Below are 20,713 nucleotides of genomic sequence, written 5' to 3' on the forward strand. Positions count from 1 at the left end.
ACCCGTCCTGCCTAGGCGTAAGCAGGGCTGGAATTCGAGCTGCCCACCCTGTCTGCTACTCTGGCATTCTTTTTAAAGTTAATTTATTGCTGTGTGCATGAGAGCGGAGGTATGGGGGTCATGAATGTGGTCTGTTCCCTTTGAGTGGTTTCTAGGTTGCAGGGCCCTGCACCTCAAACACCTTTATCTATTGAGCCCCCAATCTTACAGACAAAAACTAAATCTGTACTGTTTATCAAAAGAAAATTGTATCAGAAGCTTTGTTTTCCTTTTTGAGACAGGGTTCCATATGTAGCTCTGGCTCCTAGAATGCACTGTGTAGATCAGGCTGGCCTCAAATTCCCTGTGTAGCCAATGATGGCCTTAAACATCTAGTCCTGCTCCTAAGAGTACAGTTGTGTACAACCATACTTGGTTTGTACAGTGTTAAAGATCAAACCTACAGTTCAGTCATGCAGAGCAAGTACCACCAGCTGAACTACATCCCCCAGGCTGTGGCCCAATGTATTTCTCCTATGTTTGTCAAATTTACATGGTCTCCACATACACTCTCATTGTTAAACCATTCCTAATGTTCTCCATGAAGAGATGTGCACACTCTTCTCCCGGGAGCTGCTGCGATGCTAACAAGACGATTGTTACATCAGAATCAGACTGGGAGGTTCTAGTTGAGAATTCTGTCATTGCTGCCAGTGATGGCTTCAGAAAAAGATGCCGGTTCTGCCTTACCCAAACTCGACAACAACCAAACAGCAGAGAACACTTCCAAGCCTGTTGAAGACCAGCCTCGACAGGTCAGGTAAACAGGAGGGGCGGGGAGGCAGACTTCTGAGGGAGGAAATCCTGATTCTTCGGGGCCAGTGAGGAGGGTAAGGGAGCACTCTCGCACACCTGGCGGAGGAAGCAAGACACCAACAAGCTCCAACCTCCTCCCACAGCTTACACCTCCCAGCAGTGTAAAATTAACACTATGACTACATTCTACTTTCCTTCTAGTGAGTGATTATTTAAAAAAACAAAACAGTATGTTCCCAATACCTTTACATGAGTAAATGTTTTACAGATAAAAAAATATTTCCAAAAACCTACACACATTCATGTCTAAGCAAGTTGTTATAGATTAACAAAGCATAAGCAAGCAAGATGTTTTTGTCAGTTTTTTTTTTTTTTTTTAAATTGGCTGGCTGTGACTTCTAGTTACAAGGAAAGAATCAATATCTTTTATTTATCATATAAAAAACCTTAGGGCTAGAGAGATGGCTCAGTGGTTAAAAGCACTGACTGCTCTTCCAGAGGTCCTGAGTTCAATTTCCAGCAATCACATGGTGGCTCACAACCATCTGTAATGGGATCTGATGCCCTCTTCTGGTGTGTCTGAAGACAGTTATAGTGTACTTACATATAATAAATAAACATTAAAAAAAAAAACCTTAAAAGAAACTTATAAGAAAGTCATTTCTATTTTATTTTTTTAAAGATTTATTTATTTTATATATGAGTAACTTGCTGTCTTCAGACACACCAGAAGAGGGCATCAGATTCCATTGCTGGGAATTGAACTCAGAACCCCTGAAAGAGCAGTCAGTGCTCCTAACTACTGAGCCATCTCTCCAGCATCTATCATTTCTATTTTAAATCCTCAGGATGCATACCCACTCGTTAACATTTTTTATTAAGTGATATCAAAAGGATGAAGGCAAAAGATGGGTAAAAAATTAATCAGCACCTTGACCACCAGCCCAGCTTTAACGATAAAGGCACGTCCTAGCAGGTACTAGTAAGGCTGCCACTATTCTTGTTCCCTGACCTCAAAAGTTCCTCACTCAGCAAATATGCCTTTCTAGACTTTAAATTATTCCCCAAGATTTTCTACATCGAGGCCACTAACAAGAGCATCTTTATCTAACTTTATTAACAATCTACATCTCCAAAGTCTTAAGGATGGCGGGGAATCATTAATCTGCTCCAATAACAATGTTTGGAAAAGATCAATCACTGATTTTGTGTCAATGACACAGCTCTTAATCCCAGTGAGGGGCTGGAAATCCCCTTAGACTCATAATTAAGAGGGATGTGATGACCAAGAGGACAAGTGAAAGTCCTCCGGACAGCCCTCAGGGCTCTGCCCTCCTAAGGCACACCCCTCACTGTTGGGCTGACAGGTGAGCCACATTCCATGAATTCTAAAGCTGTTTTGCTGTTCTTCTTGCACAACCCCCAACACAAGCCTGCCAATAAGTAAAGACCTCAGGAGTCTGGGCTGGTGGTTTGTTGTGTTGAATTAGAGACAGAACAGGGTCTCACACATGTTAGGTCAGCACTCTACCTTTGAGCTTCATCAGCCACCTCCACATGACACCCCCCCAGCAGAGTCCCAAGTAGTCCAAGCTGGATTTGACCTCCCTAGATGAGAATGACTTTGTCCTTTTTTTTTTTTTTTTTAAATAAATTGAGCAACTTTATTTAAAAAAAAAAACAGATAAATATACAGACTTTAAGCATTTTTTGCATAAAAGTATATGAATACATTTTTGTCAGCACTTGATTATTTTTTTAAAGGTTTGATAATATGCATTAGAATCTTACTAGTTATAATGAGCATAAAGTACATGTAAAACAAGATATAACTTGGAAATAGTCAAAGTTTTCTTGGTGTGTAAAGATTAAGCATAATGATTTTTCATTTTCTTTTTCTTTTTTTCTTTTTTTTTTTTTCTTGAACTTCATATAGTCTCTGAGTAGTTTCTGGGGTGTTCAGAGGTTTCTGGGTTTAGTATCCAATTATCAGTGACTGCATATTATGTTTGTTCTTTTATGACTGGGTTACCTCACTCAGGATGATATTCTCTAGATGCATCCATTTTCTTAAGAATTTCCTAAAGTCATTGTTTCTGATAGCTGAGTAGTACTCCATTGTGTAAATATACCACAATTTTTGTATCCATTCATCTACTGAAGGACATCTGGGTTCTTTCCAGCTTCTGGCTATTATAAATAGGGCTGCTATGAACATTGTGGTACATGTGTCTTTGTTGTATGTTGGAGCTTCTCTGGGGTAAATGCCCAGAAGTGGAATAGCTGGATCTTCAGGTAGTACTATGTCCAATTTTCTGAGGAATCGCCAGACTGATTTCCAGAGTGGTTGTATCAGTTTACAACCCCACCAACAGTGGAGAAGTGTTCCTCTTTCTCCATATCCTCACCAGCATCTTCTGTCATCTGAATTTTTGATCTTGGCCAATCTGACTCGTGTGAGGTGGAATCTCAGGGTTGTTTTGATTTGCATTTCCCTGATGGCTAAGGATGTCGAGCACTTCCTTAGATGTTTCTCAGCCATTCCATATTCCTCAATTGAGAACATTTTGTTTAGCTCTGTACCCCATTTTTTAATAGGGTTGTTTGATTCTCTGGTGTCTAGCTTTTTGAGTTCTTTGTATACCTTGGATATTAGGCCTCTATCTGATGTGGAGTTGGTAAAGATCTTTTTCCATTCTGCTGGCTGCCATTTTGTTTTCTTGACAGTGTCCTTAGCCTTACACAAACTTTGCAATCTCATTAAGTCCCATTTGTCGATATTTGACCTTAGAGCACGAGCCATTGGTGTTCTGATCAGGAAATTTTCTCCTGTGCCTATGTGTTCTAAGGTTTTCCCTACTTTCTCTTCTAATAATTTCAGTGTACCTGGTTTAATGTGGAGATCTTTGATCCACTTGTACTTGAGCTTTGTACAAGGGGATAAGATATTTTTATTCTTCTGCATGCTGAGTGCCAGTTGGACCAACACCATTTGTTGAAGAGGCTGTTCTTTTTCCATTGAATGTTTATAGCTCCTTTGTCAAAAATCAATTGACCATATAAGTGAGGGCTCATTTCTGGACGTTCTATTCATATTCCATTGATCCACATGCCCACCTCTGTACCAGTACCATGCAGTTTTTAGCACAATTGCCTTCTAATATAGCTTGAGGTTAGGGATAGTGATTCCTGCAGATGTTTTCTTGTTGAGAATGGATTTTGCTATCCTAGGTCTTTTGTTATTCCAAATTAAATTGCACATTGCTCTTTCCAACTCTATGAAGAATTGAGTTGGAATTTTGATGGAGATTGCATTGAATCTGTAGATTGCTTTTGGTAAGATGGCCACATTTACAATGTTGATCCTTCCAGTCTATGAGCATGGGATATCTTTCCATCTTCTGAGATTTTCTTCAGTTTCCTTCTTCAGAGATTTGAAGTTCTTGTCACACAGGTTCTTCACTTGCTTAGTTAAAGTCACACCAAGGTATTTCATATCATTTGTGACTATTGAGAAGGGTATCTTTTCCCTAATTTCTTTCTCCACATGTTTGTCCTTTGAGTAGAGGAAGGCTACTGATTTGTTTGAGTTAATTTTATATCCAGCCACTTTGCTGAAGTTATTTATCAGCTATAGAAGTTCCCTGGTGAAATTTTTGGGGTCACTTACATAAACTATCATGTCATCTGCAAACAGTGATGTTTTAACCTCTTCCTTTCCAATTTGTATCCCTTTAATTTCCTTTTGCTATCTAATTGATCAGGCTAGGACTTCCAGTACTATGTTGAATAGGTAGGGGGAGAGTGGGCAGCCTTGTCTAGTCCCTGATTTTAGTGGGACTGCTTCAAGTTTTTCACCATTAAGTTTGATGTTGGCTATTGGTTTGTTGTATATTGCTTTTATTATGTTTGGGTATGCACCTTGGATTCCTGTTCTTTCCAAGACTTTTAACATGAAGGGGTGTTGAATTTTGTCAAATGCTTTCTCATCAACTAGTGAGATGACCATGTGGTTTTTTTGTTTGTTTGTTTGTTTGTTTGTTTTGGGTTTTTTTTTAGTTTGTTTATATGGTGGATTACGTTGACGGATTTCTGTATATTAAACCATCCCTGCATCCCAGGGATGAAGCCTACTTGATCATGGTTAATGATCGTTTTGATGTGTTCTTGGATTTGGTTTGCAAGGATTTTGTTGAATATTTTTACATCAATGTTCATAAGTAAGATTGGTCTTAAGTTCTCTTTCCTTGGAGGGTCTTTGTGTGGTTTAGGAACTAGGGTTATTGTGGCCTCGAAAAATGAGTTAGGTGGTGTTCCATCTGACTCTACTTTGTGGGATAGTTTGGAGAGTATTGGTATTAGGTCATCAGTAAATGTCTAATAGAATTCTGCACTGAACCCATCTGGATCTGGGCTGTTGTTTGGTTGGAAGGCTTTTGATGACTGCTTCTATTTCTTTAGGTGTATGGGATTATTTAGATGGATTACCTGGTCCTGGTTTAACTTTAGTATCTGGTATCTGTTTAGGCGTTCATCCATTTCCTCCAACTTTTCCAGCTTTGTTGAGTATAGGCTTTTGTAGTAGGATCTGATGATTTCTTGAATTTCCTCAGTTTCAATTGTTTGGGGAAGGTGCCGTGAGCTGCTGAGAAGAAGGTGTATTCTTTTGTTTTAGGATGAAATGTTCTGTAAATGTCTATTAATTCCAATTGGTTCATAACCTCTGCTAGTTTCACTGTGTCCTTGTTCAGTTTCTGTTTTCATGATCTGTCCACTGATGAGAGTGGGGTGTTGAGATCTCCCACTATTATTGTGTGGGGTGCAATGTATTTTTTGAGCTTTAGTAGGGTTTCTTTAATGAATATGGGTGCTCTTGTATTTGGAGCATATATGTTAAGGATTGAGAGTTCCTTCTGACAAATTTCCCCTGTAATGAGTAAAAAGTATCCTTCCTTATCTTTTTTGATAACTTTTGGTTGAAAACCTACTTTATTCGATATTAGAATGGCCACTCCAGCTTGCTTCTTGGGGCCGTTTGCTTAGAAGGTTTTTACCCAACCTTTTACTCTGAGACAGTGTCTGTCTTCGTCTCTGAAATGAGTTTCCTGCATGCAGCAAAATGCTGGATTCTGTTTATGTATTCAGTCTGATAGCCTAAATCTTTTTATTGGGGAATTGGGTCCATTTATGTTAGCAGATATTAAGGAATAGTGGATGCTGTTTCCTGCTATTTTTGCTTTTAGAGGTAGAATTGTGCCTGTGTGTCTTTATTCTTTTGGTTTTCTTGCTGAGGTATTTTCTTGTTTTTGCTATGATGTAGTTTCCTTCCTTGTATTGGGTTTTTCACCTATAATTCATTGTAGTGCTGGGCTTGTAGTCAGATATTGTGTAAATTTAGTTTTGTCTTGGAATATCTTAGTCTCTCCATCTATGGTGACTGAGAGTTTTGCTGGGTATAGCAGCTCTGTCCAGGATCTTCTAGCTTTCATAGTCCCTGTTGAAAAGTCGGTTATGATTCTGATTGGTCTGCCTTTATATGTTACATGACCTTTTTCCCTTACTGCTTTTAGTATTCTTTCTTTGCTTTGGGCACTTGGCATTTTCAATATTATGTGTCAGGAGGAATTTCTTTTCTGGTCCACTCTATTTGGAGTTCTGTAGGCTTCTTTTATGCTCATGGTCATCTCATTCTTAAGGGTAGGGAAGTTTTCTTCTACGATTTTGTTGAAGATATTTACTGTGCCTCTTAGTTGATATTCTTCACCCTCTTCTATTCCTATTATCCTTAGGTTTGGTCTTCTCATTGTGTCCTGGATCTCCTGGACATTTTGGGTTAGGAGCTTTTTGGCTTTTGCATCTTCTCTGACTGTTTTGTCTATGTTTTCAATGGTGTCGTCAGCTCCCGAGATTCTCTCTTCCATCTCTTGTAGTCTGTTGGAGATGCTTGCATCTGTGACTTCTGATTTCTTTTTTAGGTTTTCTACCTCCAGGGTTGTCTCTTTTAGTGTTTTCTTTATTGTTTCCATTTCCATTTCAAATTCCTTCTTCAGTTCCTTCATCTCTTTGGTTCTGTTTTCCTCTAGTTCTTTGATTTCTTTGGGTGTTTTTCTTGTTTCTTCTTTAAAAGCTTCTATTTCTTTATGCTTTTCCTCCAGTTCTTGTTTAAGGATCTCTATCATCATCTTGAGGTATGATTTCGGGTCTGAGGCTTCTTTTTCTGTAGTGTTTGGCATTCTGCTGTTTGCTGTGATGGGAGAGCTGGGTTCTGCTGTTGCCAGTTTGTCTTGGTTTCTCTTGGGTATGTTCTTTCACTTTCCTCTTGCCATCTTGTTGTCTGTGATTATACATGGTCTTGTTGTCAGTGATTGGTTCCCGTCTCTCCCATGTACCTGGCCTGTGTCCCTGGATCTCTGCTGTTCCCGGTGTCAGATGGCCTGAGCGTTTGTTCTGCATGCAAGGGCCCTCCAGGTGGAAACCGAGTCCCTATGGCAGAGTTCCTGCTCTCCTGAACCAATGGGAGGGGGGGCATGCTTTCCGGGCACTCAGCCCAAACCTGTCTGCGCCCTGGCTACTCACAGCGCAGTCTCACCAGGCCTGCGTCCCTGCATCTCTCGACTTTGGACTCTTTTGTCTTCTGTTTAGAAGTGTTAGATGTGCACCGCTAAGCAGTGCTAGAGATTAGACTTGGGCTTTATGCATGTTAGGCAAGTTCTCTACCACTTAAGCTGTACCCCTTGTCCCTTAATATCATTAACCTTTTTTACTTAAAAAAAAAATGCTTATATGTATTTGTCTGCATGAGTTTATGGACATGCCCACCTCCCCCCACTCCCCGTCTGTGAGTGTGTCCTTGGAGGCCAGAAGAAGGTGTTACATTCTGGGGGACTTGGGGCCAGAGGCAGTTGTGAGCAGCCCAATGTGGTTAGTGGCAACTAAACTGTCCTCATGGAGAACACTCAAGTGCTCTTAACTGCTCAGCCACCTCTGCAGCAGCCTCTAACTTGTTTTTAGATTGAAAATAGTTTTTTCCTCTCTGGCCTGTGGTGCCGGCAAGATGGGCAAGTGCCCTAGTCTCCGAACTGCCCGGAAGCTCCGTAGGCACCGACGGGACCAGAAGCGGCAGGATGAACAGTACAGGAAAGCTCACTTGGGCACGGCCCTGAAGGCCAATTGTTTGGAGGTGCCTCTCGTGCAAAGGGAGTTGTTCTGGAAAAAGTAGGAGTTGAAGCCAAACAGCCAAATTCTGCATCAGGAATTGTGTCCGGGTGCAGCTCAGTAAGAAAGGCAAGAAGATCACAGCTTTCGTGCCCAGTGATGGCTGCTTCATTGAGGAAAACGATGAAGTTCTGGCTGCTGGATTTGGTCGAAAAGGTCATGCTGTGGGTAATATTCCTGGCGTCTGATTTAAGGTTGTTAAAATAGCCAGTGTATCTCCTTCGGCTCTGTACAAAGGCAAGAAGGAAAGACCAAGATCTTAAAATTTGACAGTGGAAACAGTAATAAATTCTCATATTCTGAGAAAAAAATTTTTTTTCAGATGAAATATATCCCAACCAGTTTTCCCTCCCTCCATTCCTCCCGACCCCCTCCCCACCTCCCCTGACCCCCAGATTTACTTACTCCCCTTCTGTTTCCTCTTCAGAAAAAGAACAGGCAAAAAAGAAAAAATCAGAGATAAACCTACTTCCACTGTTAGCGGTCCCACAAAAACCCCACGCTGACAGTGGTAACATTTACACAGAGGACCTGGTACGACCCATGTAGACCCTGTGCTTGACGCTTTGGTTTCTATGAGCCCATGAAAGCCCTGCTTAGCTGATTGGGCCATGTTCTGAAGTCTTCCATCCCCTCTGACTCCTACAACCTTGCTTCCCCCGTCCCCCTCTTGAGATATTGTCTCCTAAGTTGTCCACACTGGTCTGGCGTTTGTGATTCCTCTGCATCAGCTTCTCACATAGCTGGGATTGGAAGTGTACAAGTCCAACTCCCCATTTTGGTGTTGGTTTGATCTGCAGTCTGGGACCTACATACACAGTAACTTTGTGTTTCATCTTAGTTACTGTACCATTGTTGGGAAGAGGCTCTGTGGCCAAAACAACTTAGAAAAGAGTTTATAAGAAGCCCCAATTCCAGAGGGTTAGTCCATGACTATGTTGTGGAGCATAGCAGCAGGCTAGCAGGCACAGTACTGGAACTGAGAGTTCATATCTCATAAAGAAGCAAAAGGCGGAGAGTTTTGCATGGACTGTTGAAACCTCAAAGCCCACCCCCCAGTGACAGATCTCCTCCAACAAGGCCACACCTTCAAATACTTCCACTACTGGGGACTGAGTATTTAAATGAACATATGAACCTATGGAGGCCATTCTCGTTCAGACCACAACAGGCCTCTCTTTGGCGTTTATACAGAAAGCTTACTGTTACGTATAGAGAGAAATTTGTGCAGGAATAGTGAATCTGACAAAAATATAGAGCTTGAATAGAGAATTAGTCCAAATTAGTCTTTCCTGCCTCATTTTCTTTCTTTTCTTTGGCTTACTATCTCCTTTGGACAACTCAAAGATATGAGGCAACTTATGCTTTACTATATTCACGCTTAAAACTAGATTGTAGAGGCTGGTGAGATGGCTCAGTGGTTAAGAGCACTGACTGCTCTTCCAGAGGTCCTGAGTTCAAATCCCAGCAACCACATGGTGGCTCACAACCATCTGTAATGGAATCTGATGCCCTCTTCTGGTGTGTCTGAAGACAGCTACATTGTATTCATATACATAAAATAAATAATTCTTAAAAAAGAAAAACTAGGTGCTGAAGGGATGGCTCAGTAGTTAAGAGTACCTGGTGTTCTTCCAGAGATGTAGAGTTCACTTCCTGGCACCCACATTGAGCAGCTCACAAGAGCTTCTAATTCCAGCTCCAGGGACTCTAATGCCCACTTCTGGCCTCTGGAAAGTACCTTCCCACACATATACACACACCAAATAAAAGTAAAAAGCTGGGGCTGGAGCGATGGCTCACTCAGCGGTTAAGAGCACCGACTGCTCTTCTAGAGGTCCTGAGTTCAATTCCCAGCAACCACATGGTGGCTCACAACCATCTGTCATGGGATCTGATGCCCTCTTCTGTTATGTCTGAAGACAGCGACAGTGTACTCACATACACAAAATAAATAAATCTTTAAAAAATAAAATAAAAATCTGAGCTACATGTTCATTTGTAGTTGGAGTCCCGCATACCTAGCCCTAACTTGGTCTTGCTGATCCTTGGGTTGGTTGCTGTTGTGGAAGGTCTCACTGTAGCCCTAGCTAGCCCTGTCTGTACACAGTAAGTAGACTAGGATGGTCACCATAGCAATCCTGTTGCTTCCTGACTGTTGGGATAGCAGGCCTGAGCCACCACACTCAGATGGCTGACTGCTGAGAGCTTTAAAAGGTTGGCTCACAGTTAGATACACCTGTAGCACAAAAGGGACACAACTGCGCCCCTTACTTAGAATGACATGGACACAGGTTAACTCAAGGTCTCCTTTCCTAATTTTCAGGTGTGAGGACATCCACTTGCCTCGGTTCTCACTAAAGCAAGGGATGATCCCGACACGTTACGTTATGCCTTGGAAAGAAAACATGAAGTTCAGGAATGTGAATCTAAAGGTATTTTCTCATAAGTATTTGGGTTAAAGCCCACCCTTGACGGATAGAGGTAAAGGTGTTTTCTACCAAACCTGACAGCTGGAGTCTGACTTGTGACCTACAGGATGAAAAGAAAAATCTGAATTCTGCCTGTTATCCTCTGGCCTCTGCATACATGTGTGCTCACATACACATGCATATATACTACACGAACTAAGCATGATAATAAAAACAGTTTAGTATAGTCTCTAAGGCATATATAGCTATATAAAACTATTTTATATATTTTCACTTATACGTGTAAACCAAAATAATGCAAATACAAACTTAAAATGGCTACACTACAGCATCTGAGAAAGTCATGTCAGACTCACTTGCCATGTTAGAGGCTCAGCAGTAGTGTCATGAATAGTAAAGTTACAGCACAGGACCTATATTTTTAGACTGTGCTAAATAGTCATCAGAGAATATACCCTTTTCTACTCTCCCTCTCCCCTCTCCCTCTCCCTCTCATCAAGTCTCAATTCTAGAGCTCAGGTTGTCCTTGAACTCGCTATAAAGCTGGCTGGCTTTGAACTGTGGCCATCCTCCTTCCTCAGCTTCCCCAGTGCTAGGATTATAGGCATGAGACACCATAGCTGTCTAGTAAGTTGTTTCTTTAATGAAGTTAGAATGCATTAAAGTATAAATAATTTGGAAATTTCAATTGAATAAATAGTTGATGTGGAATAATATGCTTTGGCAAGACAGGAAGAAGTTTTACAAATTATTTTCTATAGGATAAAATAGATTATAAAATATGGCTCATTATTTCTTTATAAAATGCTCATGTACAATGCTATCCTGAGATATGTGATTTTTACCTAATATGTTAGAAAAACAAAAATCTAAAGAAATTAAAACTCAGGTATCAAATGCTAATTATGTGTGTGTGTGTATGTTTATGTTTATAGTTATAGTTATTGGATTTTTCTAGAGACAGGGTTCTCTGTATCAGCCTGGACGTCCTGGAAAACTCACTTTGTAGACCACACTGGCCTCATACTCAAAGAGATCCACTTGCCTCTGCCTCCTGAGTGCTGGAATTAAAGGTGTGCAACCACTGCCTGTCAACACGCTTACTATTAAGACTTTCTTCATGGTTCTCAACCTGTGGGTCATGACCCCTTTGACGTTAAATGGCCCTTTCACAGGGGTCACATATCAGATAATTACATTACTATTCATAACAGTAGCAAATTTTCAGTTATGAAGTAGCAAGGAAATAATTTTAGGGCTGAGGGTGACCACAACCATAGATATTGAAAAGCATTCGCTCACAGATAAGAGCCCTGGCTGCTCTTGCAGAGGACCTGCATTCGATTCTCACCACCCACATTAGTCATACATTTTAGGGCTGGAGAGATGGCTCAGCAGTTAAGAGCACTGACTGCCTTTCCAGAGGTCGTGAGTTCAATTCCCAACAACCACATGGTGGTTCACAACCATCTGTAATGGGATCTGATGCCCTCTTCTGGTGTGTCTGAAGGCAGATGCAGTGTGCTCATATACATAAAATAAATAAATCGTTTTTTAAAAAAAGTAATACATTCTAATATAGTCACAGGGTGGGTGTTGAAGAGGAAACAAGAAAAACCTGCTTTAAGCCTAACATAAAAATGGCAACCTGGTTCTGGTGTGCTGCTGTTCAACAGAGCGTTTCCTCTCTTAGCAAGCAGAAGCCTGTGGGATCTATGCTGGTCCCTTGGAAGACTCTCTGTTCTGGGGTTACAGCGAGCGGCTTTGTCATGGGGAAGATCGAAAAGCTGTCCTGAAGAAAGGCCCGCCAGAGATTAAGATTGCCGACATGCCTCTGCATTCGCCTCTCTCCAGATACCAGAGCACGGTGATCTCCCACGGCTTCAGGAGGCGACTGATCTGATGTGTGGATCTCGGAAGTTGCTGTCATTCGGTAGTGGTGCACTTGCCTAACGCACTTGGGGTTTGAACCCCGCTAATACTAAAACCAATAAGATAAAGTAGTTCAGTCTCTTGCCTTCCCTTGGTTCTGGTGCTTATGTTTATTGCATTTTGCCTACAAGTTTGATTTGTTTAATGATTATAAGCAGTAGCTATATGTACATAAAGCTCTTAGGAGCTTTAGGAAATGCATCAGTTCTGCGGCTATCTGAGGTGATATGGGAGAGGAAGGACACGGCTTTTAGGGTGAGTGGATTTCACAGCAGGTGGATAAGTAGCAATGGTTGGATCCAGCCCTACAGTCTTCCTTATCACTGGGAGTTCATGGGTGGAAGCGAGCTGTCATATCCTGCAAATACAGCTTGGCTGCAGACATCCTCTGACCCTTACAGTCTTTCCACCGCCACTTCTACTTTGATTCCAGTGTTGGGGAGAAGAGACTCGACACGCTGTCCTATTTAGATCTTAGCTCTATGGTTACTCGGTAGACCAGGCTGGCCCTGAACTCAGAGATCTGATGGAGCTCCCGTTTGGGAGTTTCTATTATCTTCCTTTTTTCTAATGTATACATTGTCCTTTCCTTTTTTTTTTTTTTTTTGTTTGTTTGTTTTGTCTTGTAATGTGTCATAAGCTCTAGATGGGAACAGTTATTTTAGAAAGTACATTGTAGCCGGGCATGGTGGCACATGCCTTTAATGTCAGCACTGGGAAAGCAGAGGCAGGTGGGATCTCTGTGAGTTCCAGACCAGCCTGGTCCATAGCAAGCTCTAAGCCAGCAGGGGTTCCACAGTGAGACCCTGCCTCAAAATTCAAAAATAAATGAAAGAAAATATAATGTAGCAATGATATGCCACTTTTTCTTACAGCTACTCCATGTGGGCTTCTTGCTAATATTCGCTTGTTATTTTAGTGACTTGTAATCTCCAGACACCCTTTTCTCCCTCATCCAGGTGCAAGGTTGAGTATTCACTTGATGTTTTAGAAACTCCGCAGGGATTTGCCCACAGCCTTCCTACTGTAGTATTACCAGTATAGTCTTACCAGCCTTCTTCCTGGGCTTCTGGGCCTTCCATGGCATTGTCCTCAGGAGTGCCTTGTTTTTGAAAAGTCCTTAAGTGGCGGCTGGAGAGATAGCTCGTTGGTTAAAAATACTGACTGCCCTTCCAGAGGACCCGGGTTCAATTCCCAGCACCCACAGGGCAGCTCAAAACTCCAAGATCTGACAACCTCACACAGACATATGTGTAGTCAAAAACATACCAATGTGCATAAAATACAGATAAATGATTTAAAAAAACAAAACAAAACAGGAAAAAAAATCCCTTAAAGCTTAACTATCTCTCCACACCTTTGCAAAAAGAGGCAGGTTCCTAGTGACTTGTCTTCTAGCAACTTCTCTCAGGAATGACCTCCAAGCCTGCCCATGGAACAGATAACACTTCTTTCCAGGAGACTCTTTCCAGGAGACTCTTGTTACAAATGGGGGTGGGGTGGGGAGTCAGGGGTGGAGTGGGGGATTAGGAGAGGCAATTTCTGTAAGGGAGTTGACATAAAATTACCCTTCAGAATGAGCTTTTATTGCTTGTTTGTTTTATGAAAAAGAGTCTCACCTTGTAGCCTGATGGTCCTGAAACTCTGTGTAGACCAGTCTGGCCTTAGATTCAGAGATCTGCCTCTGTCTCCAGAGTGCTGGGATTAAAGGCATGTGCCATTACACCTAGCTAAAAGTTAATTATTTGAGACAGAGTTTCTCTGTGTAACATCTCTGAGTATCCAAGAACCTGTTTTGTAGAACAGGCTGGCCTAGAACTCATAGAGATCCTCCTGCCTCTGACTCCTGAGTGCTGGAACCTGTCTGTGCCACCACTGCCCAGCCAGAATGAGCTTTATTAGTAAAGAGAGCCTTCTGGTCATGGGGCTTTGGAGACATGATCCAGCCTTATCAATGACAGTAATTAGGAGAGACAGCATCATTCTAGAGACAGCATGGTGGGACCTTGTGGGGGTTGGGGGAGAACATGTAGGAAACCTTCAAAATTCCATCAGAATCACAACCCAAGAAAAACATTTTAGGGAATAGCTGCAAGTTCTGCTGCAAGTGGTTTAGCTTGGCCTAGGCCTTTTGCCTGAAACCAGGGAAGTGCTGATAAAGTTGTAACTCTCTGTGTGGGGAGAGGGGCTGGGCTTGAGTTTTCCACTCAGCAGGAACACATAGCTCTTTGACAGATGGCTGGGAGGCACGTCAAGATTTTAGGGGCCAGGGAGGGGACCGGGAAGGAGCAGCCAGAGGCTCTGTAATCTAAAGACTCTTAGTAGGCTTTGTGTATTAAACCATACAACTTTCAACTGCCTCTCTCCCAGAGGTCTGCCTCCAGGCCTGACAGGCCCCTGCTGTGAGAGAAAGCAGCCGCAGAGAGGCAGAAGTGCCCATGGGCCTCCCTCTTTTAACTGCAGGATAAATTCATGATCTTATCCAGTAGGACCTGGCCCCTTGGCATCTCAATTTACTTGGTGTGGAACTTCTCATCACATCCTGAAAATTTATAGAAGTCGAAAAATCCCCTTTACTGGGGCATTTCTTTTTTAAAAAACGTCTGTGTTTATTTCTGAGCTTAAGTGTCAAGGTCTGAGGACAATTCATGGGAGTTTGTTCCTCTACTATGTGGATCCTGGAGGTCGGATGCAGGTCGCAGGGCTTGAAGAACCCAAAACAAGTACATTTATTTACCTGTGAACCATCTCATCAATATAGTTCAGGGGATGTCTCTAAAGGTACTCTGTGTCTGTCTGTCCATCTGTCAGTCTGTCTGACTGTCTCTCTTTGTGTGTATATATGTGTGTCTCTCCCTATTCTCACTTTCTTTTTCAGGTTACCTTGTAGTGTTGTATGTGGCGACCATCTTCTTCTCTTCCACTTTAACCTGCCTCCCTTAACGCTCTGCCACCCCAAAGCCCAGTCAATGCCCTCATGGTCACAACGTTCTCCTAATAAAGCTCCTGCCCAAGGGTGGTTGGTCCCAGCTTCCTTTCCACCTCACTGCCATACTGGTCTCTAATTTATAGCACTGAGCAGGCTGGTGAGGACGGGGTGTGTGGGGGGAGGGGGCAGCTGCCAGTTTTCTCAGTTCACAAGCACAGAACCACCACCTTCAGATTTTAGCAAGGAAGGGGAGGCTCTGGTTCTCTCTGGGGTTCCATGCAAGAGCCATCTTCCATCCCATGAGTTGGAATTAACTACAAGAAGGAGTTCGGTCACTTGTCTGAAGCTGAGAAACAGGTATAGGGGGTGGACATCCTTCTTCTCTTGAAAAGTTAAAGTCATCAGTGCACTGTCAGAAACCCTGGCTCACAACCATCTATAATCAGATCCAACACCCTCTTCTGGTGTGTCTGAGACAATGATAGTGTACTCTTATATATAAAAATTCCCATGTCTTTCTACAATGCCAGAATTTATTGAATAACAATAAATTTGCAAGGTATAGAGGTTTTAATGGCAATAATTTGGCAGATATTCCTTCTCCTTGGCAACCTGGCTGAGGCAAACACTTGGATTCCAATCTTAATTACTAATATTAACCCTCAGCTTGTGCCTCATGTGTCACATAGTGAAGCGTTTTATGGGTTGTGGTGTGATTACAAAGAGCTAAAGCAAAAGGTCTCACAGGTAAATATGGTTTGTATTGATAAGACAAGAAACCCAAGCCCAACCTCAGGAAAGAGGCTCAAGGGGCAACAGCTGCGTGCCAGGGCCTGTGAGCAGAGATACAGAGCTGAGTCCAGCTGCAGAGGCAGAAGGGGAAGACCAGGAGCAGGGAGATGGATAAATGGAATAAGCAAGGAGTTCGACTGGCGATGGCAGTCAAGTAGGCCTCATCAATAATAGGGAACAAGACTACGAGACTATCTGAAGCCTCAGGCAAGTCAGGACACACACACAAACACACACACACACACACACACACACACACACACACACACGGTGGGTGGGGGAGGGACAGAGAGAGAGAGAGACAGAGAGACAGAGTCAGAGAGAGACAGAAAAACAGAAGGTAGGCTCTAAAGAGGGTGATTAAGAGGGTCTATCTTCAATGGCCTCCAAGCCTGCCAATGACCATCTAGCTGACTAACAAGATGACAGGTGTAGGGAAGGGCTGTTGCCAGCTCAGTAGTTGGGCGTCCATCTCTTTATGGGACCCATTATATCCTTTCATTGGCCTGGTGTTTGCTAAGTCCGTGAGCCTGGCTTCCCTAAGATGATGTTAGTACATCCTTGTGCACCTGCAGTTTCAGGCCACCATGATAAGTGCATAGGATAGAGTCTGCTGCATGAATGGTCCCAGGCATAATGTGGTGTGTACACATACACACAAATGCACAGCTATCATTCCTCCTCCAAATGCTTGTAAACAGAGTCTCCTAGAGCAAAACACACTGAAAAACCACAGTTTTCCAGAGTATAGAGTAACTCAGAGTGGGGCCTGGCTTTACCTCAATAGGTAGCCATTTGACCAGGGCTCAGTCAGGAAGGGAAGCTTTGCATCCTTGGCTGAACCTGTCTAGAGCGAAGCTTCTGTCATTTCATAATAAACTGGAAAGAAGGAAGACAAGAGCAGGTTCTGGTTCAGACATCTTCTGAGCCTTAGAAGAGTTGTTTGTTAGTTTGTTTTAAATAAAACTTACTTTTACTCTGTATCCTCCCAAGGTTGCATGGTTTCTCTCTTAAATTCCCTCTAGTATCAAGGGAAAGGCTTACATTATCACCTAAGAGCCTTATGCTCTTTTAAATTGAAAACATTTTACTGTTATTCCCATTTCTCTTTTTAAGCAGGAGTACAATGTCCTCTTTTATTTCTTCATGTTTCATTAGCTGAAGTCTGAGAGACACACAGACTCTGTTCAGTAGCCATCAAAGGAAGACTGCTTTGGAATTTGGCACCACCTATATGAAGACTTCCAGGGGCCTGAGTTGCCTTTCCCCACATTATACTGGATTTGTTTGGTTTGCTACCGGGAAACAGTGTTGCCTTTTGCTTTACAAACATAAGCACACCTCTCGCCTAAGTATAATTAATTCGTTTTCATCTCAGCCATGAACACCTTCAATTTTGGGAAGAGTTGGGAAGAGCAGTCTCTCTGATTCCAAGTCTCCTTACTGTCAGTGATGAGAGACTTTCACATGTCTTCCAGACGTATTTGCTTTCTAGATGTCTGTTCCTTCCATGGGTACCAAGATTGCAGAAAGAGCTTTTTTGATGGTTCCACACATGTGACAGATACATTGTGGTTCACTTTTCCCCACCACACCAATCCTCTTTCCCTTCCTCTTGCCAAGTCCCACTCCACTTGCAGGACTTCTTGCTTTATGGTTTTGCTTTGTGACTCATTGGGTTTAACCAGGGATGCTCTCATGGGCTACTCACTGAAACTTAAGTAGCTTCTTCGAAGTTGCATAAGGCTACTTAAGACAGTAATTTCCCCTCCCCCCAGCAGCATTCATCTGCAATAAAGCTCCTTATGCTGGGGCTGGGGTTGGGGCCCCTGTTTTCCTCCCCTATTTGTGACTGAATGCCCACTGCCTCAGACTTGTGCATGGCTATGCAGGCCGCTCTTGTGAGTTCATACGCACCATATGCCTTTATGCTTTTGAAGACTTATACTTAGTATTCTTAAATTGTGCGTGTGTGTAGAGAGGGGGATCTTCAGGTAGAAAGGATTGTAGAATACGTACAGATGGTGTAGGAAGTGGGGAATCGGGGAAAGGGAAAGGTTAAGCTGGGGAGGGAGAGGAGAGGACAGAGGAAAGAGGCAGAGAGATAACTAACACTGAGGAAGGATGCTAGAAAAAGCCTGTTATACACTTTTAAAAAAATAATAAACCAGGGGCTGTGGTGAGGTGGCTCAGCGGTTAAGAGCACTGGCTGCTCTTCTAGAGGTTCTGAGTTCAATTTCCCCAGCAACCACATAGTGCCTCACAACGACCATGTATAAAAGGGATCTGATGCTCTCTTCTGGCACATAGGTGTATAGACAGAGCACTCCTACATTTTAAATACATACATACATACATACATACATACACATACATACGTACATATTTTTTAAAAGTTAAACAAAAAGAGTTTGAGTGGAGTTAGCTTACATGGGGGATAATGTCCCGTCTCAAAAGATATAGGTTGTCAGACAAAATTCTCAGGGCCCAGGTACCTCCTTCAAGTTGTTGGTCAGGGGCAACCTAGAGACCACACCCCAAACAACACGGGCGATTGCCATTGTTCTTAGTTGCCCATCAGATCTCAGTAAGACCCTCATGCTGAGGACACCATATACTTGAGCATCAGGACATAAGAACCTTCTTCTCTGCAGACTTCTTTTGTAGTCCTAGGAGACATTTTGAAGGCTGCTGGGGAGAGAAATCAGTCTTACCCAGCTGCAAACCCACAAGCTACAGTAACTCCCAGCTTAGCAAGCTATCCTCATTGGTGCAATAGGCATGGATGTTAGAGAGCAATGAACTGCTTTCTGGTTACATTTAAGGCCCCCTTCATAGGGGAGAGCTCATAGACGATACTGTAGACCTGTCTAAGAACTCACGCCCAAAGAACCCAGGGGAAATGTACTACTATTTTGTTAAATGGGGATAGTATTAGTCTGACTTTCTAAATACTTATTTTTTTATACTCAGATCACGACGGCTCACATCCCTCATCAAAGAAGCATCTTTTTGCAGCAGATGGTGGTTAATACAGAGACACATAGTCAATGTACAGAAAATAAGTCACTGCGGAATTCTCAGCCCAAATCATACACACACACACACACACACACACACACACACACACACACCACAGAACATCCCAGAAAAAGAGGAGGAAACCTGTAAAGCCAGAAGTTGGGAAAGGCTGCTGTGGATATGACATGGCTTGTCACCAGCTGCCATGGTTACATGTACAAGACCTGAGCAAGATCAAGCCAGTCAGCGTTTCAACAGGGATGGAAGCAGGTTCATTTCAAGGCCTCATCTCTAGCTGTGCGTGTGGGAAGCAGTAACCTCACTCAGTAAGTTACAAACAATAAAAGGACAAGACATTGGGAGAATGTCATGATTGGGGGAGGGAGGCTCCCGGGAGGACTTGAGGGGCACAGTGCAGGGTGGATATGATTTTAAAAAACAAAAAAAAACCGTACTGTATTCGTGCATGAAATTCTCTAAGAATAAATAAAATATTATATTTTTAAAAGTACTCGAGAGCTGGAGAGACGGCTCAGAGGTTAAGAGCACTGACTGCTCTTCCAGAGGTCCTGAGTTCAGTTCCCAGCAACCACATGGTGGTTCACAACCATCTCTAATGGGATCTGATGCCCTCTTCTGGAGTGTCTGAAGAAAGCTACAGTGTACTCATATAAATATAATAATAAATAAATCTTTTTTAAAAAGTGCTGAAGAGAGAAACGCTGTGGACTATAATTTTCGTACCTGCCAAGATCGGGTCGCACGGTACTCAGTGTCACCATGTTTACAAACACTGACTTCTCAGGCTGTGCCCTGGCCTGGGTGACTTCATAGGTGACTGACTCTATTTTGAGTGCTAAGGAAAGGAGGACTCAGCGCCTTGGTGGGAACACACCTCTATCTTTCTGGCACCACCCACAAGGCACAGGTGGATGAATAACTTACAGGAAAAAGTGGAACACCTCCCTAGAAAGTTGGACCAGCCCTTTCCTGTTCGGCATGTGCGGTTGAGGCGGGCATCTCTGCCGCTGGTCTCTCATTTTCATCGCAGAACTACTACTGCAGAGATGGTCAACGAACCTAAAACCCAAAGGACTTTCTGTAAGAAATGTGGCAAGAATCAGCCTCACAAAGTGACCCAGTATAAGAAGGGCAAGGATTCCCTGTCTGCTCAAGGAAAGCAGCGCTTCGATCAGAAGTAGGGTGCCTACGGTGGGCAGAGAAAACCGATTTTTCGAAAGAAGGCCAAAACCACAAAGAAGATTGTGCTCAGGCCAGAGTGTGTTGAGCCCAACTGAAGATCCAAGAATGTTAGCCATCGGGAGATGCAAGTATTTTGAACTGGGAGGTGACAAGAAGAGAAAGAGCCAAGTGATCCAGTTCTAAAACTTGTGTTCTCTGAGAAGAAAATACTGAAGCAGTAGAAAAATGACCTGCTAGAGAATAGACTTATTGTTAATGATACTAAAAGAAGAAAAGAAAGAAAGAAAGAAAGAAAGAAAGAAAGAAAGAAAGAAGAAAGAAGAAAGAAAGAAAGAAAGAAGAAAGAAAGAGAAAGAAAGAGAAAGAAAGAGAAAGAAAGAGAAAGAAAGATGGG

At 42.7% G+C, this 20,713-nt stretch overlaps 1 protein-coding gene and 2 pseudogenes across 3 annotated transcripts; all 3 read left to right on the plus strand.

Moving 5' to 3' along the window:
• Window positions 1–695: 695 nt before the first annotated feature.
• Window positions 696–12,345, plus strand: SPMIP10 (sperm microtubule inner protein 10; the record flags this gene model as incomplete). Its single annotated transcript, XM_080920489.1, has 3 exons — window positions 696–799; window positions 10,337–10,445; window positions 12,136–12,345. The coding sequence occupies 3 exons, from the start codon at window positions 696–698 to the stop codon at window positions 12,343–12,345; spliced, it is 423 nt and encodes a 140-aa protein (XP_080776615.1).
• On the plus strand, window positions 7,850–8,273 carry LOC308423677 (small ribosomal subunit protein uS12-like; annotated as a pseudogene). The gene has a single exon. The product of its transcript is annotated as a small ribosomal subunit protein uS12-like (transcript).
• A 7,838-nt stretch (window positions 12,346–20,183) lies between the features above and the next one.
• LOC308423679 (large ribosomal subunit protein eL42-like) lies at window positions 20,184–20,502 on the plus strand (annotated as a pseudogene). The gene has a single exon. The product of its transcript is annotated as a large ribosomal subunit protein eL42-like (transcript).
• Window positions 20,503–20,713: the final 211 nt, after the last annotated feature.

This window comes from Micromys minutus (genome assembly GCF_963924665.1).
Source record: "Micromys minutus genome assembly, chromosome: 8".
NCBI lineage: Eukaryota > Metazoa > Chordata > Mammalia > Rodentia > Muridae > Micromys > Micromys minutus.